Source organism: Sturnira hondurensis, unplaced genomic scaffold (genome assembly GCF_014824575.4).
Source record: "Sturnira hondurensis isolate 20B ecotype Veracruz unplaced genomic scaffold, ASM1482457v3 Scaffold0005329, whole genome shotgun sequence".
Classification (NCBI taxonomy): Eukaryota; Metazoa; Chordata; class Mammalia; order Chiroptera; family Phyllostomidae; genus Sturnira; species Sturnira hondurensis.
This window is the reverse complement of record NW_028077960.1, coordinates 2723911-2741952: the sequence shown is the minus strand read 5'-3', so window position 1 is coordinate 2741952 and position 18042 is coordinate 2723911. Positions and strand designations below refer to the sequence as shown.

The following is an 18042-nucleotide window of genomic DNA, read 5'->3' as shown; positions in this document are numbered from 1 at the left end:
TGAGAACACCCCTGTATCCCAGAACTATACGCACAGCTGGCACCAGTGGTTAAAGCTCGGTTGGTCTGTGACCCCCAGCCAGACTGAAGCCACAAGAATTCTTTCCAGACATTCCCCTGTCACCAATATGCAGGCCCCTGACGTCTTCTCATGCCTGAAATAGTTATTCAGATCCAAAAAGCATGAGCTGCCTGAAGGGGCACTGGGATCCTGGAGGAGCCATCCAACTGGGCAGTGCTTACCAAGAGAAGTAAGTACTGACAAGGAGACCTCAGGCAGTGAGACGGGCCAGTGGGGGTCTTCCTGGTGTCCTCAGGGCATTCTGCCCAGGCTGCCTGCTGGTTTCTGAGCACGGACACAGCTGCTGGCAGGGTTCCTCCTGCCTCCCAGGGTGCCAGGAGTGGCCAGGTGGCTTGATCCTCCATCCAGCCTTTGTCTGGCTTCCCTCTGCCCTTGTCTGGCCCCCGTGGGTTTCACAGTCAGATGCTACATGGTCCAGCATCTATCAAAGAGTGAGGGAAGCCACTGGGCAAGAAGCTGAGGCTTGGGTTCCAGTCCACTCGTCCTACCTGTGCTGGTCCCATTTCTGTCATCTGCAGTCCTGCACGCACCATGAGCTTCCATCGGAAGGAATGGCACCAGGGATGGCAGTCAGTGCCTCCTGGGCTCCCGCCAGCTGTATCAATGCTGCAGTCAGCCAGGTGTGTGATGCAGTAGACCGTGGGGGTGGCAGTAGCAAGTTGGCGCACACACGATGGCTTGGAGGAGCAGCTGGAGTCGCCACCGCAGACTTGTGCCTGAGAGAAGCGCAGGTGGCTCTCTCAGATTTCCGAGACAAACCAGAAATTGCTGTGTAAAATCAGCCCATTTTTACATACAGACCAGCTGCCTCTGCTTAGGGTCTCTGGGCCTTTCCTAATCATCCCCTTCTCCCGAACCCTTAACCCACTGAGCTTCGCTGCATGTCCTCTTCTCCCAGGGGCCGGCGACTTCCCCATAGCTCCATGGCCTCTATATGTGTCTGAGAGGCACCCCCTTCTTTTCTTTTGGGGGATCTGCACCCTCCTTCCACCCCAGGAGCTGCTTCTAGGGCAGTAAAGAGGAACTGTGCTGTGTGGAGCAGGGCGCAGCAGTCTACGCCAGGCTGGCCTAGCACAGCCAGAGAGGCGGGGGCTGCCTCTGTCTCCACAGAATTTTCCAAGAGTCGTGTCCGTTATTCACAAGCACCTATCGGGTCCCACTGTGCCAGGGGGGGAGCTGGGAACAGTTCTCGTGGTGTCAAGGCAGGTCCCTGTCCTCAAGGAGCTCATAGTCTAGTTTTGGGGATGTGGTGAGCAAACCCCCTCCTTTGGAGGGGTCAATCAATCAACTCACTCATCCTTTGCCCACAGTCTCCCAAGGCAGAAAGCACCTAGCAGACTTCAGATCCCCACACTTGGGTGGCAGGAGCCCTCAGGGAGGCAGGGCTCGGCGTCTGAGATGCCCCAGAGCTCAGAACTTGACCTGAACACCATGTGTTGGGCAAAGAACTAGAATCAGAGTGATCCGGGTGATTCTTGTGTGTGAGGCTGGGAGTTCACCTCCATGTCCGCCCCTCTCCTCCTGCTCTAAGGCTGCGTTGGTGACAAGGAGATACTCGGAAGGGTGGATGTTCAGCGTGACTCATTGAGAAGGATCCCAACTCATGGCACGATGTTCCAGAATTGTGTCACCCAGGCCTATACCTTGCCAGGGGGACAGTCATTCCATCCCTGAGGGTCATGGGATTGGATTACAGCTGACCCTTCCCTCTCCACCTAAGAAGGTGGCCCCCAGGGCCCCTCAGCAGCAAGGCCACAGGACGGCCACTGGAGACACTCCGAAGGCTGGCTGGCAGGTGGTGCAGTCACGGGCCCTTTTTGACCCTGTCCCCTCTCTTGCCTCAACAGAGAAAGACGTTTTCTCTGAACAAGGAAGCTGCCCCCAGGGGAGGGTAGAGGGTGTGATAGTTGCCACAGACACGGCTGGAGTCTCGCTTTGTAATGCCCACAGCTTTGTGTGGTCTGTGGTCTCCCCTGGGCCGTGTGAAAAGAACACCCCGGCCTCCAGGAGCTGCCGGGGAGACAGGTACCTGTTGCCTGTGAGGGGCTCCTTTAAGGACAGCGGGGCTATTTCAAATAAAGTGCAGGTGGGACATGTGGGGCAGCGTTTTTGTTTTACAGAAGGACCTTTCCCTTTGCCAGAGTGCTCATCTCAGAGGTTCTTGCACTGTGCCATATCTGATTGGCTGAGCCGTGTCCACTCCCTGCCCTGCCCTTGTTCATGGGGAGTTGGCTGGCCTCTTGTTCCAGAGTCAGTTGTCTTTCAGTCGAGGCCCAGCTGTAGTGGTGTGGCACCATCAGCAATTAGTGATGGTCCATTGGAGTCCAATTACTGCGTGAAACCCACCATGAGAGCCCATCACTTTGAGAATAACAGCCCTGCTCCTGTCTCAAGTGGCAGCCTCCCAAGAGCTTAAACCCCGCGAAGACCAACTGCAGTGGGGGCTGGGGAAGGAGCAGGCATGGAGTGGGGCTCTGTTAGTGGGCTGTTGTCTGGTGAAGTGGGACACCAGACATTCCCTGCCTCCACCTCAGCTCTTCTTCGCGGAGCCCCTGGCCACATCTTCTTGCCCAGCAAACCCCGGGGAGCTTGGCCAAGATCAGAGGACACTGCGCATGGGCTTGGAAAGAAGGGGCCTGGAGAGAGAACAAGGTCAGAGAGGACCACAAGCTTTGCTCTCCTCTCTGACTACTTCACCCCATGCTCCCGACCCACAGACCCAGGTCAGCCAGCCAGCCCCTCCCCAGACCTGCCCAGGAGCAGCTCATGCCCCCTCCTCTCTCTTTATCCAACCCCTGCCTCCCCCAGGAAACCTTCCCTCCCAGGTCCAGCTCAGGAAGGGTCCAAACCTCAAGAACCCAGACTTTGCTCATCCTGCTCAGGTGACTGTGGCTGCTACAGCCAACTCTTCCATCCTGTCCCCTTGCAGAAGGCTGGGTCGGGGAGCAGCAAGAGGTGTTAGTCTGTGCATTTCAGGGACAGGGATAGGCCTGAGGCTTGGGAGTTTCGCTGCCTCTTGGCCTTCTGGAGGATTGTTGCAGAGTTGGGGGTGGGGGGCGCGGGGCAGGGACGCAGGCCCTGGCCTTCCTGACTCAGAGGCCAGCGCAGAGGGTGCAAGAACAGGAGAATGTCCTGCCTTCTCAGAAGAGAATGAGGCCCAATCATGACACACCTGGCATCTGGCCTGGAACAATCTGAATCGGAATCCATTTTCCTACCTCCAGGTTTCCCTGGTGAGTGAGCAACGGGGCTATGGCCAAAGGTCACAGGGCCACTCATTCTACCACCGTCCCTGTGAAAGTTCTGCCTGGCATACCTCCTTCTCAGTCTGCCCACCATCTCCTTCCCTAGGAGCTTCTAGAAGCACCCCTCTCACCTTTCAAGGTTCAGGGGTCTGCCCAGCCAGGACCCCAGCAGCCAGGACAGACCCGAATTGGGGCCCTCTCCTGTCCCCTGATCTTCTGGGGGCTGCCTGGGATTGGCAGTCAGGACAAGCCAGGTGACCCGTACCCTGGGCTTCCAAAGCCCTGCCTGGGCGAAGGCAAGACCTGGACAGTTGTTCCTGCTCTGAGGCTTTGAGGAGTGTGGGGGCCCAAGAGGACCAGCTGCCCAGGTGTAGGTGGCCTTAGGGACCTTGGAGGTGGCTTGAGGGCTGGTAGATGAGGGTGGGGTTCGAGATCAGGTGGAGTGTGTGGCACGAAGCTCTCTGGAGCTGTGTGTGTGTGTGTGGGGGGGTGGGCAGGAACTGTGGTTGGCAGGCTCCACCCCCGCGGGTGCCCTGGAGAGCGGTCAGAGGACAGTGGAGGATGGGGGTGCTTCAGCAGCTTGTCCCAGGAGAGCAGGCAGCTCCCCCAAGGCCCTGCTAGAGCCAGGCCAGGCTCTGGAGACTGCGGGGGTGGGGGTATGGCTGGGGGGCGGGGCATGGGTATGAGTCTTGCACATGGCTGTGTGGAGGCAGGTCCTAGAGAGGACCCTAGGCTCTGAGACTTCAGTGGGAGACCTGAGTTCCCTCAGGGAACTTAGGGTCCTAGAACTCAGCCTCCCATGTGCCCAGCTGTGGGCACAGAATAGAGGCTGCGAGCAGGACAGGAGCTGGTCCCGTTCTCCAATTCTACGTGAAATCAGAGTCCCCTCCAGCTGTTCAGTTTCCAAAATAGCATCAAGGCCCGAGGGAGTCAGCTACGCCAGGAAGAACCATCACCCTGACAGGCTCCCTCCACCTGCTAAAAGCTCCCTCCTTGTAGGGGTGTGGCTCTGTCTGGAGTTCTGAGTTCTTTCAGCCCCCACTCACCTTGCCCTGACCCACTTCTCTGGTGCGTCTCTGAGGGAAGGGAGGGGAGATGCTTGCTTAGCTCTTTCTGTGCCTGGACAAAGTCAGCACTGGGAGTAGGCTCCCCTGGCCTTGCCCGTGCTCCTTCCTTTACCGACCTGGCATCCCTCTTGCCAGACATCCAGGAGCTCCTGCACAGAGGGGAGGGGACAAGAGGCCAAAGATATCAGGAGGATGGAAGACAGGCTGACAAGCATGGTCACGAGTGCCAACTTGAATTCTGTCACTGCCATGCTTGTGACAAGTGCCTCCCTCACTCTTGGTTCTGTCTTCTCGGAGCCCTGGGAAGCCCCCAGGGGATATAAAAAAACTGCACGGTGCAGGAGCGGTTTTGACGTTTGGGGCGTAGAAGGACTTTCTCCTCACACACCTTCCCAGAACACCCCCTCCCTTAGTGCTTCCCTGGGAGAGTGGAGGGGAACACCCGGGGTGGGGGGTGCAGCAGGCAGGTGAGAGGCTGCTGAGGGCTCTCAGACCTCTGATTTCAAGGGCGGTTGTCAGGAGAGAGAACAGGGCACAGAGTGGCAGAAGGAGGGCCTTGGATGGCACCCTCTGAGTCAGCAGAGGTCATAGAGCCCTCGGGAGGGACCCAAGGATGGAGCAGGCCGAGCCCCTCGGCCCTCCAGCTGCAATGCCTTCTCCTCTCAAGCCTGGCAGCCCCCACTGGCAGGCTGGGCCCCGAGTCTGAACCGAGTTGGGCTCCGGCTCTCTGGGAGACCCACCCCCTCTCGTCTCAGCCCCCCTGCAGCACTTCCCTTTCTGTCCTTTCTGTGGCCCTCGGTCAGGTCCCCTGGAGAAACACCCGGGGTTTTTATACCACAAATGAGGAGATGCCTTGTCCTGGGCCTCTGTGAGCAGGAGCTTCGCTCTCTTTCTTCCCAGCCCTCACGAGCACCCGAGGAGGGCAGCGCTACTCACGGGGAAGCCACTGCGGCTGGGAGGGGGTGTGACCTGGCTGAGGGGGAACTGTGGGCCCGGCACCCAGCTTTGTGGGCCTTCGAAGCCTGTGCTCTTTCTAGGACTTCACGCCTGGGTCAGTCAGATCCCCACTCCTAGATCCAGAGATGGGGTCACAGTGGGAAGACACCAGGACTGGGACAATTAAAGTTGTTATTATTATTACAAACACTTTATGGTATTTAACCATGTGGCAGACACTCTACACGTATTATATCACTTCATGCCTATAACAACCCTGCAGCTATCACCCCCATTTCACATGAAGGAGGTAAGGCACAGCAAGGTTAGGTACCTTGCCTGATGTCACACAGCTAGTGAGGTGATAGAGCCAGGATCTGGAAGCCAGTAAGGTGATAGAGCCGGGATCTGGAAGCCAGGTGGTCTAAACCCGTCAGAGCAGAGGGGGTTGCTCCGCAGACCCGTGAGCCAAGAGATGGGTCTCCCACAAGATTGGGTATCTATAGGCATGGAGGTGTGACAAGCAGGGAACGAGGAACCAGGCCACTGTGTCACTCAAGTCCAGAGGACGGAGGGAGCAGTGAGGGCCAGGGGGTCTGAGGGCTTCACAGAGGCAAGGAACCAACTGGGCTGGGAAGGCCCACAGTCTGGTGCTGCTGACACATGGGGCAGATCAGCTCCAAGCTTCTGTCTGGGCTGACTCACATGGCCCACACTTCCTTTGGGGACTTCTGGGAGTGGGAATGGCGGGAACACCATCTCCGCTTCCCGCCCTGGGGTGCTGTTTGTGCACCTGAGTGTGCAGTGAGGCTCCCCTGCTGCAGGCTCTCCAAATCACCTCTTGTCTGGGATGGCTGCACCGATTACAGCCCGACATGAAAACCTCCTCAACAGGACAGGTATTATGTCTCTCGCAGAGCTCTTTGAGGGCTCTGACCTCTGGGGTGCACTGGGATGCAGGGGCCCAGCTCCTGCCTCACTTTGGGCAGCTTGGCACGGCACCACCTGCGAGGGCTTGAGGGCCAGAACCCGTCACCCCACCCCGCCCGTGGCCACCCCCAGGTGCCCGGCCCACGGCCCTGCGTGCTGTGCGTGCTGCAGAAGACAGCAGCACGTGTGTGCTTCCTTGAAAGTGTTCGCAGCCAGGGGAAGCTGGGCCAGAAGCTTAGGGAAGGGAAGGGTGAAGGCGAGGCTAGCCAGGCGGCACCACGCAGCCACCCTGCCCGGAGGCTTCCTCCCACAGAGCAGAACCTAGAGAAGCCGGTCAGATGAGGGTCTCTGTGCACAGGCGCCTGCCGGGGAGCCTGCACTGGCAGGGGCAGGAAGTCAGACAGGGAAGGTGTCTCCCCAACTTCCACCCCACCCCGGGCTCTGGTGCCTATGTGCGTGTGACGGCCTCAGAAGTGGCCAGCAAGACAATGTGCTCACCAGAGCAGGCAGAACAGTGGAAGAGAGACCTGGCGTCCCCTGGGCCTGGGGTGACATGAGCGCATGCCTGGGAAGGAGCTCTTCCTGCTCTGTGCACTCTTTGCTCTGATTTGTGGACTGTGGAGTGGGGAGGGGCGACGAGCAGACAGGAGACCCTTCCTCTAACTCAGCCTGCCCCTCTCCTCCCTTCGCAGGAAAACAGCATCTGAGGGAGCAGAGAACCAGAACTCCAAGGCAGTCACATCTGTGACCTCAGAGCCTACCAAAGCCCCCATGTGGGGGGAAACCGTCCAAGTGGAGATCCAAGCTGAGGGTGCAGGGCGAGAAGGTGAGGCAGGGGCTGGGTGGGCCTGGCGTGTGTGGGAGAGGGCAGGAGCAGCCTCCCTCTGAACTCAGCTAGAAGCTGCCAAACACCTCCTTGCGCTCAGTTAAAAGCACTTTAAAGAAAAAAAAAATCATAATCCTGTCATGCCTCATTTACCCAGCCTGCTGGAAAAATGAGTTGTCCTACATAAATGAATTTTCCAGACAATGAAAGCTTATCTTCTTTATGGCCATTGTCATTATTTTCATGGTTGTTATTACTGCATTTCCCACTGAAATGGCATGTTACAGCTTCCTGGCATGTCACCATGAGTCACTCAGAGGAGTCACACCCCCAGCAGGACTGCTGCTGCTCCCACTGCTTAGATGGGAACACTGAGGTTCAGGGAACTTAAGAGATGTGTTCAAGCTCAAGGAATCAGTCAGCAGAGGAGGGAGGACTCGGCATTACATGCTCTCGCTGACGTTGCAGCACGCTAGCTGTTTCCCTGGAACAGCTTCCTCTCCTGCCTCGTCCTCACGGGCGCTGCCCACTGCCATGCAGTAGCGTTCCTTTGCTCCCGGTTTGGGGGGGGTCTGCCCTCATAGAAACTGCCCAGTAACTGTCACTCCCCACCCCCAGAGGCTTTGCCATTCCCCACGACTTGACAAAGGCTAAGACATCGGCGTCTACACATATGTGTGCACACTCGTTTCCTCACTGGGGCCTGGAGCAGGCAAAAGCTCAGGCTGGGCTCCCAAGAGCAGGACTGGCTGACACCAGGCCTGCCATGGGCACTGGCTTGGACCCTCAGCACAGACCCACAGGTGCCCATGATGTCTCTGGTTCTTCTCTTGCAGGAAGAACCTCAGGCTCCCATCTTGCAGGTGGTCCCATCTTGCAGGTGGTCCCAACCTGCAGGTCCCATCCTTCAGGTTTTTCTTCTCTCCCTGAAACCTCACCAAACCTCACAAAGAGCAGAAAGCTAGCTGATAAGGACAGGGAAAGGGAGAGAGGAAAAGATTGAAGAGGGACATCTATAAATGGGAAACAGGCTGGATCTGGGTCAAGCCAGAGGATCTTTTCCCCCCTAAAGGAATAGGTGGGGCTGGCGGGATATGAGAAAATGTGGAGGAGGGAAAAACTGACCTAGGAATTCATCAAATGCAGATGTGCCCCTGTGCGCATGTCTTTGTGGAAGTCTACACACTAGTTCATGTGTGTGTGTGTGAACATTGTGCATGTGTGAAACGTGCTTGTAACTGTGCCTGTAGGCATGCATGTCTGTGTGTGCATGCATGTATGTAGTGGGGGGGTATGTGTGTGCATCTGTGTGGCCGATGGGAAGTTCGGGGTTGTGGTGAGTGAACTGGACTGCGATCCTGCCCTGGACTGTACACATCTAGGGCAACACAAGAAAAGATGTGATGAGCGGCCCTGGGCCTATCTGTGCAGCAGAGAGGGAAGCAACACTCCCTGTAGGAGGGACAGGAGATGGGGACCCTCCTGGGCAGGCAGGGAATATTGGCAGATGCCTCTTTGCACATTGAAGTAACTGGATGCTCCTTGGAAATGGTTGCTGTGGCGACATCTACAGAAGGGGTGGAGGAGATGGGGCACAGGCCAAGAGGTGGGGGAAGGACAGGAGGTAACTCAGTGATGTGTTAATGAAAAGCAAAGGGGAGCTGCAGATTCTGTGTCAGGGCCAAGGTTGGCTGCAGAAATGGCTTAGTTTATTGGCCACACAAAGGACAGTGCAAGGCCGAGGGGTTCAGTGCCCAGAGAAGAAGCATGTTCATAGCATGGAGATGGGAACAGGGAGGGATGTAACAGGGAGCAATGACAGCCTATTTCCCCCCGTCACAGCTCACCTGCTGGCTGCCCACACAGAGGCTGAGTATGGGGGGAAAGGCAGGGTACTCAGCCCTTGTTTGGCCAACTGGTTTTGTGGACTCAGGGTCCATGTGCAGTGGCCATGAGAGGCTGCAGCCTCCACAGCTACTGTTGCAGCTTTGGCTGGAAACACTGGAATCCCCCGGCTGAGTCACTGCAGTCTGCTTAGGGCCAGGTGGATGTGTGCAGTGCTACAGGTGGTTAATGAGGAGGAAAATAGTAACGACTATGAGGAGCATTTGCTTAGAATTTTATAACTTGAAAAACACATCCCCCTCCCTATAACAAGATTAGCAGAGGGACAGGGTTTTTCTTTTCTGAAGTTTTAACATTTTGCAGAGCAGGAACATGAAGCTCAGAGACATCAAGCGACTGGCTAAATGTCACAGAGCAAGTTTGTGTTTTGGTACTAGCACTCAGATCTGCTGACTTCAACACACTTGCCTTACTCTACTTTCTTCAAGGCATCCTCACATCCTCTTGGTGCCCATTCTCCCTCCTCTTTCCTTTGAGCACGGATCTTGTGTGGCCAGCTTTGAGGGAATTTGGCAAGTGTCTCTCCCTCTCTATGTGTCCAGGATAGCTGTGGGGAGAAGAAAGTAAGTGAGAGTAATCAGCAAAGCCCTCAGCTTTCATTCCCACCCCCTCCTCCAAATGACATGCCCAACTCCAAGTGACCCGATAGCACGGGGTTCCCACAAGGCCTAGCCCACAGAGTGGGAAGCTGTCTCTGGTCCTGAAATGTCATTGTCTCAGAAGGAGGGGCAGAGAGCAGGGGCGACCCAAGAGGACAGCTGTCCACCTCAATCCTCTTGCTCATTCTTCTCTAGATCTCCCTTAATCCCCTTTCCTCTTCCATCCCCCCAAACCTTCCCTCTCCCTCCTCCACCCTTCTTTCCTCCCTCCCCATCTCCTCTTCCTCTTCAAATTACAGATTTCTGGAGTGGGAAAATGCCTCGGGAGTCGCCATATCCAGGCCCTCCCACCAGCCATTTATGACTGTGTGATGCTGGTCAAGTCATACAACCTCCGTGAGATCCAGTGTCCACACTTTAAAAACAGAGGTGTTGGCTCCTACATAAAGGGTGGTGGTGGGTTTACTGAGATAACAGCTCAGGAGCGTGTGTCGTCACGCCTAGCACACAATAGGTGTTCGCAAAATAATGTTGCCATGATTACTTCCAGGTCGCTGGTGCTCTCCTCAGAGTTCATCCCAAAGTTCATGCATCTTATGGCAAAGTGTCGTTTCTTTGGAGGGAGTTTTCTCGGTGGTACATCATTCTTAGTGTTTAGTTTTCATTTACTTGGGATATACTTTTATTGGTATTTGCACTGCGGATTTCTTGAGTAGATGTCTTCCCCCACCTGCAAGTGTGAGACATAATCCCTGGCTGAGGAGGGGGTGAGAGTGTCCGTGACCAAGGGACAGAGCCTTGTCTCTGGACAGGGTGCAATTTCTGCCTGCCTATGCATCTCTGCGCATGCTCATGTGCGTCTGCTGACGTGGGGGGCGTGGCTCCGCTCTGCACGTGTCCATTCTAGGCTGGGGGTTTCTAGACCACAGTTGAGAGCTGCATCTATGGGTTCTAGCAGCACTTATCATAGAGCCTTGGGCAGGGGCTCAGACAGTGCTTGTGAAGTGTGCCTGTGTGTTCCACATGTGCACATGCGTGTGGACTCTTCAGTGTGGCTCCTGCTCCCCTACTCTCAGCAATACCTCCCACCTCACTGGGAGGGCTGGTGGTCAGCTAAGCCTGATCTTGATCCTGTGTTCACTTTTTCTCTCTCCAGACGTAGTCCTCAATGTGGTGGACAACAACAATAACGAGGAGCTCTTGTCCTATCAAATCCCCATCAAGTACCTGCGTGTCTTCCACCCCTACCATTTTGAGCTGGTAGAGGTGAGTCCAGAGCCCTGAGCTCTGGCCCACTTGGGCCTGGGATGGATAGGGAGAGAGCCTCTAGCTGTCCCCTCAGAGCAGCCCTGGGCATCCATGCCCACCCTGCAGCAGGACGAGTCTAGACCATGTGGTGCTCAGGAAACACAGCTCCTGGCAGATAAACAGGAACGATATCCATAAGAATTTGTAATTCTCCAAATTTATCTTCATAAAACAGCCCAATTGGTATAAAACATCTACCTCTACAAATGAATACACCATCTGAAGGTGCATTCTGATTTCATAGATGTTGAAAGAGTGAGTATTATCTAAAAATCAAAGCGAGACAGTGTTTCCAAAGTACCTGCTGTGTTCCAGATCCCGGGCTGGACAATCTATACATCATCTCTAATCCTCAAAATGAATTGAATTATATTTTGCATCCATAGGACTTGGACTGAGGAGAGGGGAATCCTCTCATCCTAAGTCACAGAGCAAGTGAGGACCAGAGTCAAGGGTGAACCCAGGTCACGCTGTCTCCCAACCCAGTTCTCCCTGGGATGCTTCCACGTACTGCCCAGGCAGGAGGAGGCCCCAGGAGAATTGGGGTATGTGTGAGATGATGTGTTCCCTGGAATTCACCCATACAGTGGGCCTCAGGCCCCTTATTTGGTGATCTGAACCTCCCAGGCCAGCTCCCCTGCCCACCCCCTCTTCCCAGGGCTGATTAGTGGCAAGGAGAATTGACTCCCTCATCATTCAAGTACTTATTGTACCTACTGAGTGCCAGGCACTGGACCAGAGATGAGCAGAAGCATCATTTTCCTGTTCTCCACTGTGCGCCACAGACTCCTACAGTGGTTTAAAGTGAAGAACAATGTGAAGTTGGACTGTTTGGGTTCTGATCTCAGGGCTTCTGCTTGTCAGCTATAGATCCACAGGAAGCACTTAACCCCAGGCCTCCATCCGTCATCAACAAAACTGAAACAATGTGCCTTCTAACATGGCCATTTGGAAGATCAAGTGCAATCACTGGCATAAAGCACCTAGCAAGATGCTCAGCACATAGTAGGGGCTTAGCTCAGGCTAGGTCCACTCCCCTCTTCCTTCCCCAAGCCCTGGTTTGTTTGTTCTATCTTCCTTCCTTTCCTTTCTTTCTTTTTAATTTTTAAAGATTTTTTTTTTAGGAAAGAGAAGGGAAGGGAGAGAGAAAGAAAGGGAGAGAAACATTGATTGGTTGCCTCTTGCACATGACCCAACTGGGATCAAACCCATAACCCAGGCATGTACCCAGACTGGGAATCAATCCGGCAACCTTTTGCTTTGCCAAACAATGCCCAACCAACTGAGCAACACCAGTCAGGGCCTGACCTCCTTTCCAAGAGATTTCTCGACCACGACCTCAGGGGTTTGGACCTTCCTTAAGCCCCAAGGAGAGCCCCACACTCAAGGCCTCAGGATGAGACAGGGAAGCAAAGCCCAGAGAGATTAGTGACTCACCTGGCAGACTCAGCAGTTCAGCTATAGTTCTGAGAGCATCACCCAGGCCTCCTGGCTCTCTTGTCCAGGCCTAGTTATCACGTCTTTACAAAGAGAGCCAGCAGGCTGTGGTCCTTGTGAGAGCAATGAAATATCTGAATAGACAAGGACAGATTCATCATATTGATCTCCTTGGAAGGGCTCACAGGGACCCTTTAATTATCGGCTGGCTCGGTGCCACAGTGGAGCAATGCCAGCGCTCATCTGCAGAGGGCTGGATTTATGGCCAAGGTCTGCTCCTTAGTCATGCTGCTTTGTGTGTGTCTTCCTCCCTGGCCCAATCCCCAGCCCACCGAGACTGGGAAAGCTGATGGAGCCACTGCCAAGGCCCGACTGTACGCAACAGTTGTCCGGAAGGGCAGCTTCATCCCCCGCTGCATTGGCTGTAACCACACAGCTCTGGAGGTGCTGGACTGGGCCCTCGGGGTGGGGTGGGGTGGGGCGAGTGGGAGGGGGCCAAGCTTTGACAGGCTCCAGGCGTGGCCCTCGGCCACCTCTGGCTGGCCTGACAGTGTGGGGCAGAGGTATCTGGGGAAGAAATGGAGAAGTGAAAAGCAACTGGGTCTTTCAAAACTAGACTAAGTGGTTTGAAAAACAGTCCTAGGATGGCAGGGCTGGTGAAGATGGAGATGAGAATAATGATGCCTAACATTTTCTAGTGCTTTCCAGGGGTAAAGCCCTGCCCTAGCCTCGCCTTCCCTCGCTCTGTGCCTCCTCATAAACCACGCAGGGGGTGCTGCAGGGAGGACGCTGGCTCCCAAAGCCCAGTGTCTGTCTGAATCTCATCAGGGCAGGAGAAGCACCATCCCTCTACCTTCGCTCACATCTCCTGATTGTTTCTCTCCTATTCTGTCCCTCCTAGAATAGCGACCCCTAACCTAGAGCCTACATCCCCCAAGTGGAAGTGTTAGGACCACCCCACATTTCCTTGAATCCTGTTTCTGAAGAACTCGGGTCAGTCTAATTAGGTATTCACTCATTCATTCATTCAACAACTGTTTATGGAGCCTCTTCCATGAATAGGCCACGGCCAGGTCCTGCCTCCACACAGACCCCCCCCAACCCCTAGGCTTTTCACAGCCTCAGGAAGACTGTCGATGCTCCAGGAAGGTGTGGTCCAGGAGTCTAACCCCTCTCCCTTTTCCGCTAGCCTTCAATCTTCCCAGGAGTGACAGATCGGAATCTAGCCTTGGCCTCAGTATGATCAGTGTGGAGCCAGGGGGAGCCCAAGCTTCAGGCTTCCCCTGCACCAATACGGGTGATATGATCCTCCCCCTCGTCACACTGTGAGCTGGCAGGGCAAGGAGTGTTTTCTGTCCCATTTCACAGCTGGGGACATGACCCACACATCTGCTTCCCCACTGCCCCCTCCCCCCCCCATGGATGGCAGCACGTATCAGACCTGCAGGCGCCCTCTGCTCCTACCTCCCCACTCTTCTCCCGTGGCCTGACCTGAGGATGACCAGCAGCTGCACCAGAACAGCCTGCCCTGCAGGGGGCCCGCTGTGGATCTGCCCTGGCTGCTAACCCTCTGCCCTCCAGCACCCTGCCCACCCCCCGGCCCCAGCATGTAGGTCACCCCACCCCCCCATAGGCTCCCGAGGGCAGACCAGAGAGAACAGCAGGAGCAGAAACAGCTCCTGTTCCTCACGGGCTGTCATGAGCAGGCCTGCCTGTGAGGGCAGACCAGAGAGAACAGCAGGAGCAGAAACAGCTCCTGTTCCTCACGGGCTGTCATGAGCAGGCCTGCCTGTGCAGCTGTCCCATTCACACCTGCCCCCTGAGCTCAGAACAGTAGTGAGTTAGTCCCCCCTCAGGCCCCCCTCTTGGCCCTCAGGCCTGTTGGAGTCCCTGTGAGCAATAAAGCCTGATAGCACTCCTGGGGAACCCCTCAGGCCCCGACCCCACCCCCACCCAAACTTTGAGATGCCATCGTGGGAGATTTCATCCTTTGAATTGGGTGAAGGGGCTCAGTCTCCAGAGGCCCCACTGACAGCTGGAATGTCCTAAGCACTATTTTTTTCTAGATTTTATTTATTTATCTTTAGAAGGGAAGGGAAGGAGAGAGGGAGAGAAATATCAATGTATGGTTGCATCTCGAGCATCCCCTGCCGGGAACTGGCCTGCAACCCAGGCATGTGCCCTGACTGGGAATCAACCGTGATCCTTTGATTCTCAGGCCCACGCTCAAACCACTGAGNTCAGGCCCCAACCCCACCCCCACCCAAACTTTGAGATGCCATCGTGGGAGATTTCATCCTTTGAATTGGGTGAAGGGGCTCAGTCTCCAGAGGCCCCACTGACAGCTGGAATGTCCTAAGCACTATTTTTTTCTAGATTTTATTTATTTATCTTTAGAAGGGAAGGGAAGGAGAGAGGGAGAGAAATATCAATGTACGGTTGCGTCTCGAGCATCCCCTACTGGGAACTGGCTTGCAACCTAGGCATGTGCCCTGACTGGGAATCAACCATGATCCTTTGGTTCGCAGGCCCACGCTCAAACCACTGAGCTATGCCAACCAGGGCCTAGGCACTACTTTAAACCTGATAAAGCTCACACGTGTGTGGAGTTAGCTGGCAGCCAGCTGAGATGGCAAAGGGACTTAGGAGAGGGTGCTGGGGGTGGAGGGAAGGAGAAAGGGAAAGGGGTCCAGAATAAGTCCCCACCCCTAGGCCCTCTCTCCTCCCATTGAATGGCAGAGCTCGGAGAACCAGGGAGAGTATGGTCAACCCCTCAGTGTCCAACTTGGAGCACTGAGGCCAGAGTGGAGCGGGGACTGGCTATGGTGACATAGTGACCTAGACACAGTGAGCGGCTGAGCTGGTGTAGAACTGTAGTAAGGACCCCCACCCAGCCCTTCCCTGAGGCCTCTGCCAGTCTCCTCCTCCTTCCCCTCCCAGGTCTCTGTGGTTCTGTCTCTCTCACCCTCATAAACACAGTCAGCTTCTTCCTCCCCTTTCCTCCTTCATTAATGGCATTCACTTATTCCACAAACACACGTGAGGCTTTTACTCTGGGCCAGGTGCTTTTGCTAAAAGCTGGGTATACAGCAGCCAGGGAGGTAGATACGGAGGTATGTCCCTGCCCCTGTGGAGACTGGGGTCTAGCCTAGAAAAGAAATAAGCAAGCAGTTAGAATAAACACAAGCTATAACCAGTGATGCAGAAGAGGCCATCAGGGGCTGAGGCCAATGGAATGGCTGTTTTGGTAAGTGTTCACAGAAGAATGGTGACATTTAATCTCTACAGGAAGAGAAGGGGCTGCCACTGAGTTGGTGGGGGGGGGGGGGTAGGAGTCTAGGCGGAGGGATCTGCACGGGCAAAGACCCTGAGGCAGAAACAAGTGGGGCACGTTAAAGAGCGGCNTCCAGAATAAGTCCCCACCCCTAGGCCCTCTCTCCTCCCATTGAATGGCAGAGCTCGGAGAACCAGGGAGAGTATGGTCAACCCCTCAGTGTCCAACTTGGAGCACTGAGGCCAGAGTGGAGCGGGGACTGGCTATGGTGACACAGTGACCTAGACACAGTGAGCGGCTGAGCTGGTGTAGAACTGTAGTAAGGACCCCCACCCAGCCCTTCCCTGAGGCCTCTGCCAGTCTCCTCCTCCTTCCCCTCCCAGGTCTCTGTGGTTCTGTCTCTCTCACCCTCATAAACACAGTCAGCTTCTTCCTTCCCTTTCCTCCTTCATTAATGGCATTCACTTATTCCACAAACACACGTGAGGCTTTTACTCTGGGCCAGGTGCTTTTGCTAAAAGCTGGGTATACAGCAGCCAGGGAGGTAGATACTGAGGTATGTCCCTGCCCCTGTGGAGACTGGGGTCTAGCCTAGAAAAGAAATAAGCAAGCAGTTAGAATAAACACAAGCTATAACCAGTGATGCAGAAGAGGCCATCAGGGGCTGAGGCCAATGGAATGGCTGTTTTGGTAAGAGTGTTCACAGAAGAATGGTGACATTTAATCTCTACAGGAAGAGAAGGGGCTGCCACTGAGTTGGTGGGGGGGGGGGGGTAGGAGTCTAGGTGGAGGGATCTGCACGGGCAAAGACCCTGAGGCAGAAACAAGTGGGGCACGTTAAAGAGCGTCACGAAAGAGGCTGCAGCAAAAAGAGGAGGATGGGGGCTCGCAGGAGACCTGGGCTGAGGATCAGACAGGCCAGTTCGTGCAGGCCTGGGACCTGCTCCAGTTATAAGTGAGTGAATGGTGAGAATCACAACATTCAGCCTAAGGGCAGGGTGGAGATAGTCATTGCAGGGTCTCAAGCAGTGATCCAATTTATTAAGAAGGTAATTTTTGCCACTGTGTATCAAATTGCCTGGGAAAGGCGATGGATTGGGGGCAGGAGTAGAAGCAGACACCAGTGAGGGGTCAGAGAAGTCAAAGAAGCCACCGGAATCTCACCTAGGGGGAGCTGGGTGAGGATTGGGGGGATAATGGGGGCCCATAGGTGGATGAAGGGTGAGGGCCTGGAGAGGATCAGAAGCTGCTGGGGATGGCAGTGGAGGTATGTGAGACAGTATCTGTGTCTTCGACCCCCGCCTACTCAGTGCCTGGCACAGGGTCTGAAGGAGGGCAGCCTTCAGCAGAGCAAAATCCTTGTGAAGGCAGGAGCAGGTGGGAGCAGGTGCAGAAGCCCGGAGGCAGGAATGAGCCCATTGTTGGAAAGAAAGATGGCAGGCAGGAGGGCCACCTGGGGCTCACCTGCCTCCTCTCTTCCCCAGGTCTTTCTTCGGGGAATCAACGAGCCCTTAGTCAACAACCCCAGCCCCATGGTGGTCATTGCCCGGGTGGTTTCCAACTGGAGGGAGTTTAAGTGAGTAGGGCCCAAGTGGTGTGAGCAAGGAGGGAGGGGAGGACAGAGGACGGAGGTGGGGGGTGGCTAGAAGCCTGCCCTCCCCACGAGGCCCTTCAAGCCTCCCCACTGGGACTGAGGTCCCAGGAAGCTGTTCACAGTCCCTGGAAGGGGGCAGCTCAGACCCCTTCCGAGAGCAGGCTGGTGGGAGCAGCGTACAGAGGAAGAAAGGGGGTCCTTAGCCCTTCCAGATCTACCTCCCCATCTCATGCCCACCGTAACCATAGTCCCCCCTCTCACTCAAGTTCAGGGCCAAGGTGGTTCAACAGCTGGTGCGTGTCCGCAAAGGAGGCAGCCTAAGGCTCATCTCAGAATTTCATGACCTTTAGCCCTGTCTAGGGGCCCTTCCCTTGCCCTCCTGAAAGTCTCCCTGGCCCCAGCCCTGGCTCATTCCCTTTGCCCCAGTCCTCTTTTTGGGTTTGGGGGGTTTGCAGTACTCAGGAGGGGGTTCAGGCTAGTTCGGCCACTGGAGGCCACACAGTGTGAGCAGTTCCACAGTAAATATGTGCCCTCTGTGTCGCCACCATCTCCTGGGTTGTCTGCCTCTGTCATTGCCGCCGACTCTGGTGGCCCAGGAGGACTGCCTGACTCACCTGCACCTCCCGTAGAATTCTGAAGGCTTGTGAGCCCTCCTTGCTGGTTGGAGGAATAAGGATAGTGGGTGCGCTCACTCCCAGCCCCCCTGTGAGCTCAGAGAGCTCAGGTGTGTGCACACTCCGCCCCCAAATCCCACTCCTGCAGTCTCCGTGCTCCCCAAGCCTAAACCAGGATCCCACCGTGGGGTGGGTCATTCTGGCAAGGTCTCCCGCAGGTGAGGTG

General features: G+C 55.5%; 1 protein-coding gene across 1 annotated transcript in view; it reads left to right on the top strand.

Annotated features, from left to right (window-relative positions):
- CCDC33 (coiled-coil domain containing 33) overlaps positions 1-18042 on the top strand; it is a 122829-nt gene that overhangs the window by 36185 nt on the left and 68602 nt on the right. Inside the window, exons 3-6 of the mRNA XM_037046905.1 lie at positions 6952-7085; positions 10746-10855; positions 12662-12778; positions 17093-17184. Coding sequence (XP_036902800.1) covers positions 6952-7085; positions 10746-10855; positions 12662-12778; positions 17093-17184 — 453 coding nt within the window. The remainder of the gene's footprint in view (positions 1-6951; positions 7086-10745; positions 10856-12661; positions 12779-17092; positions 17185-18042) is intronic.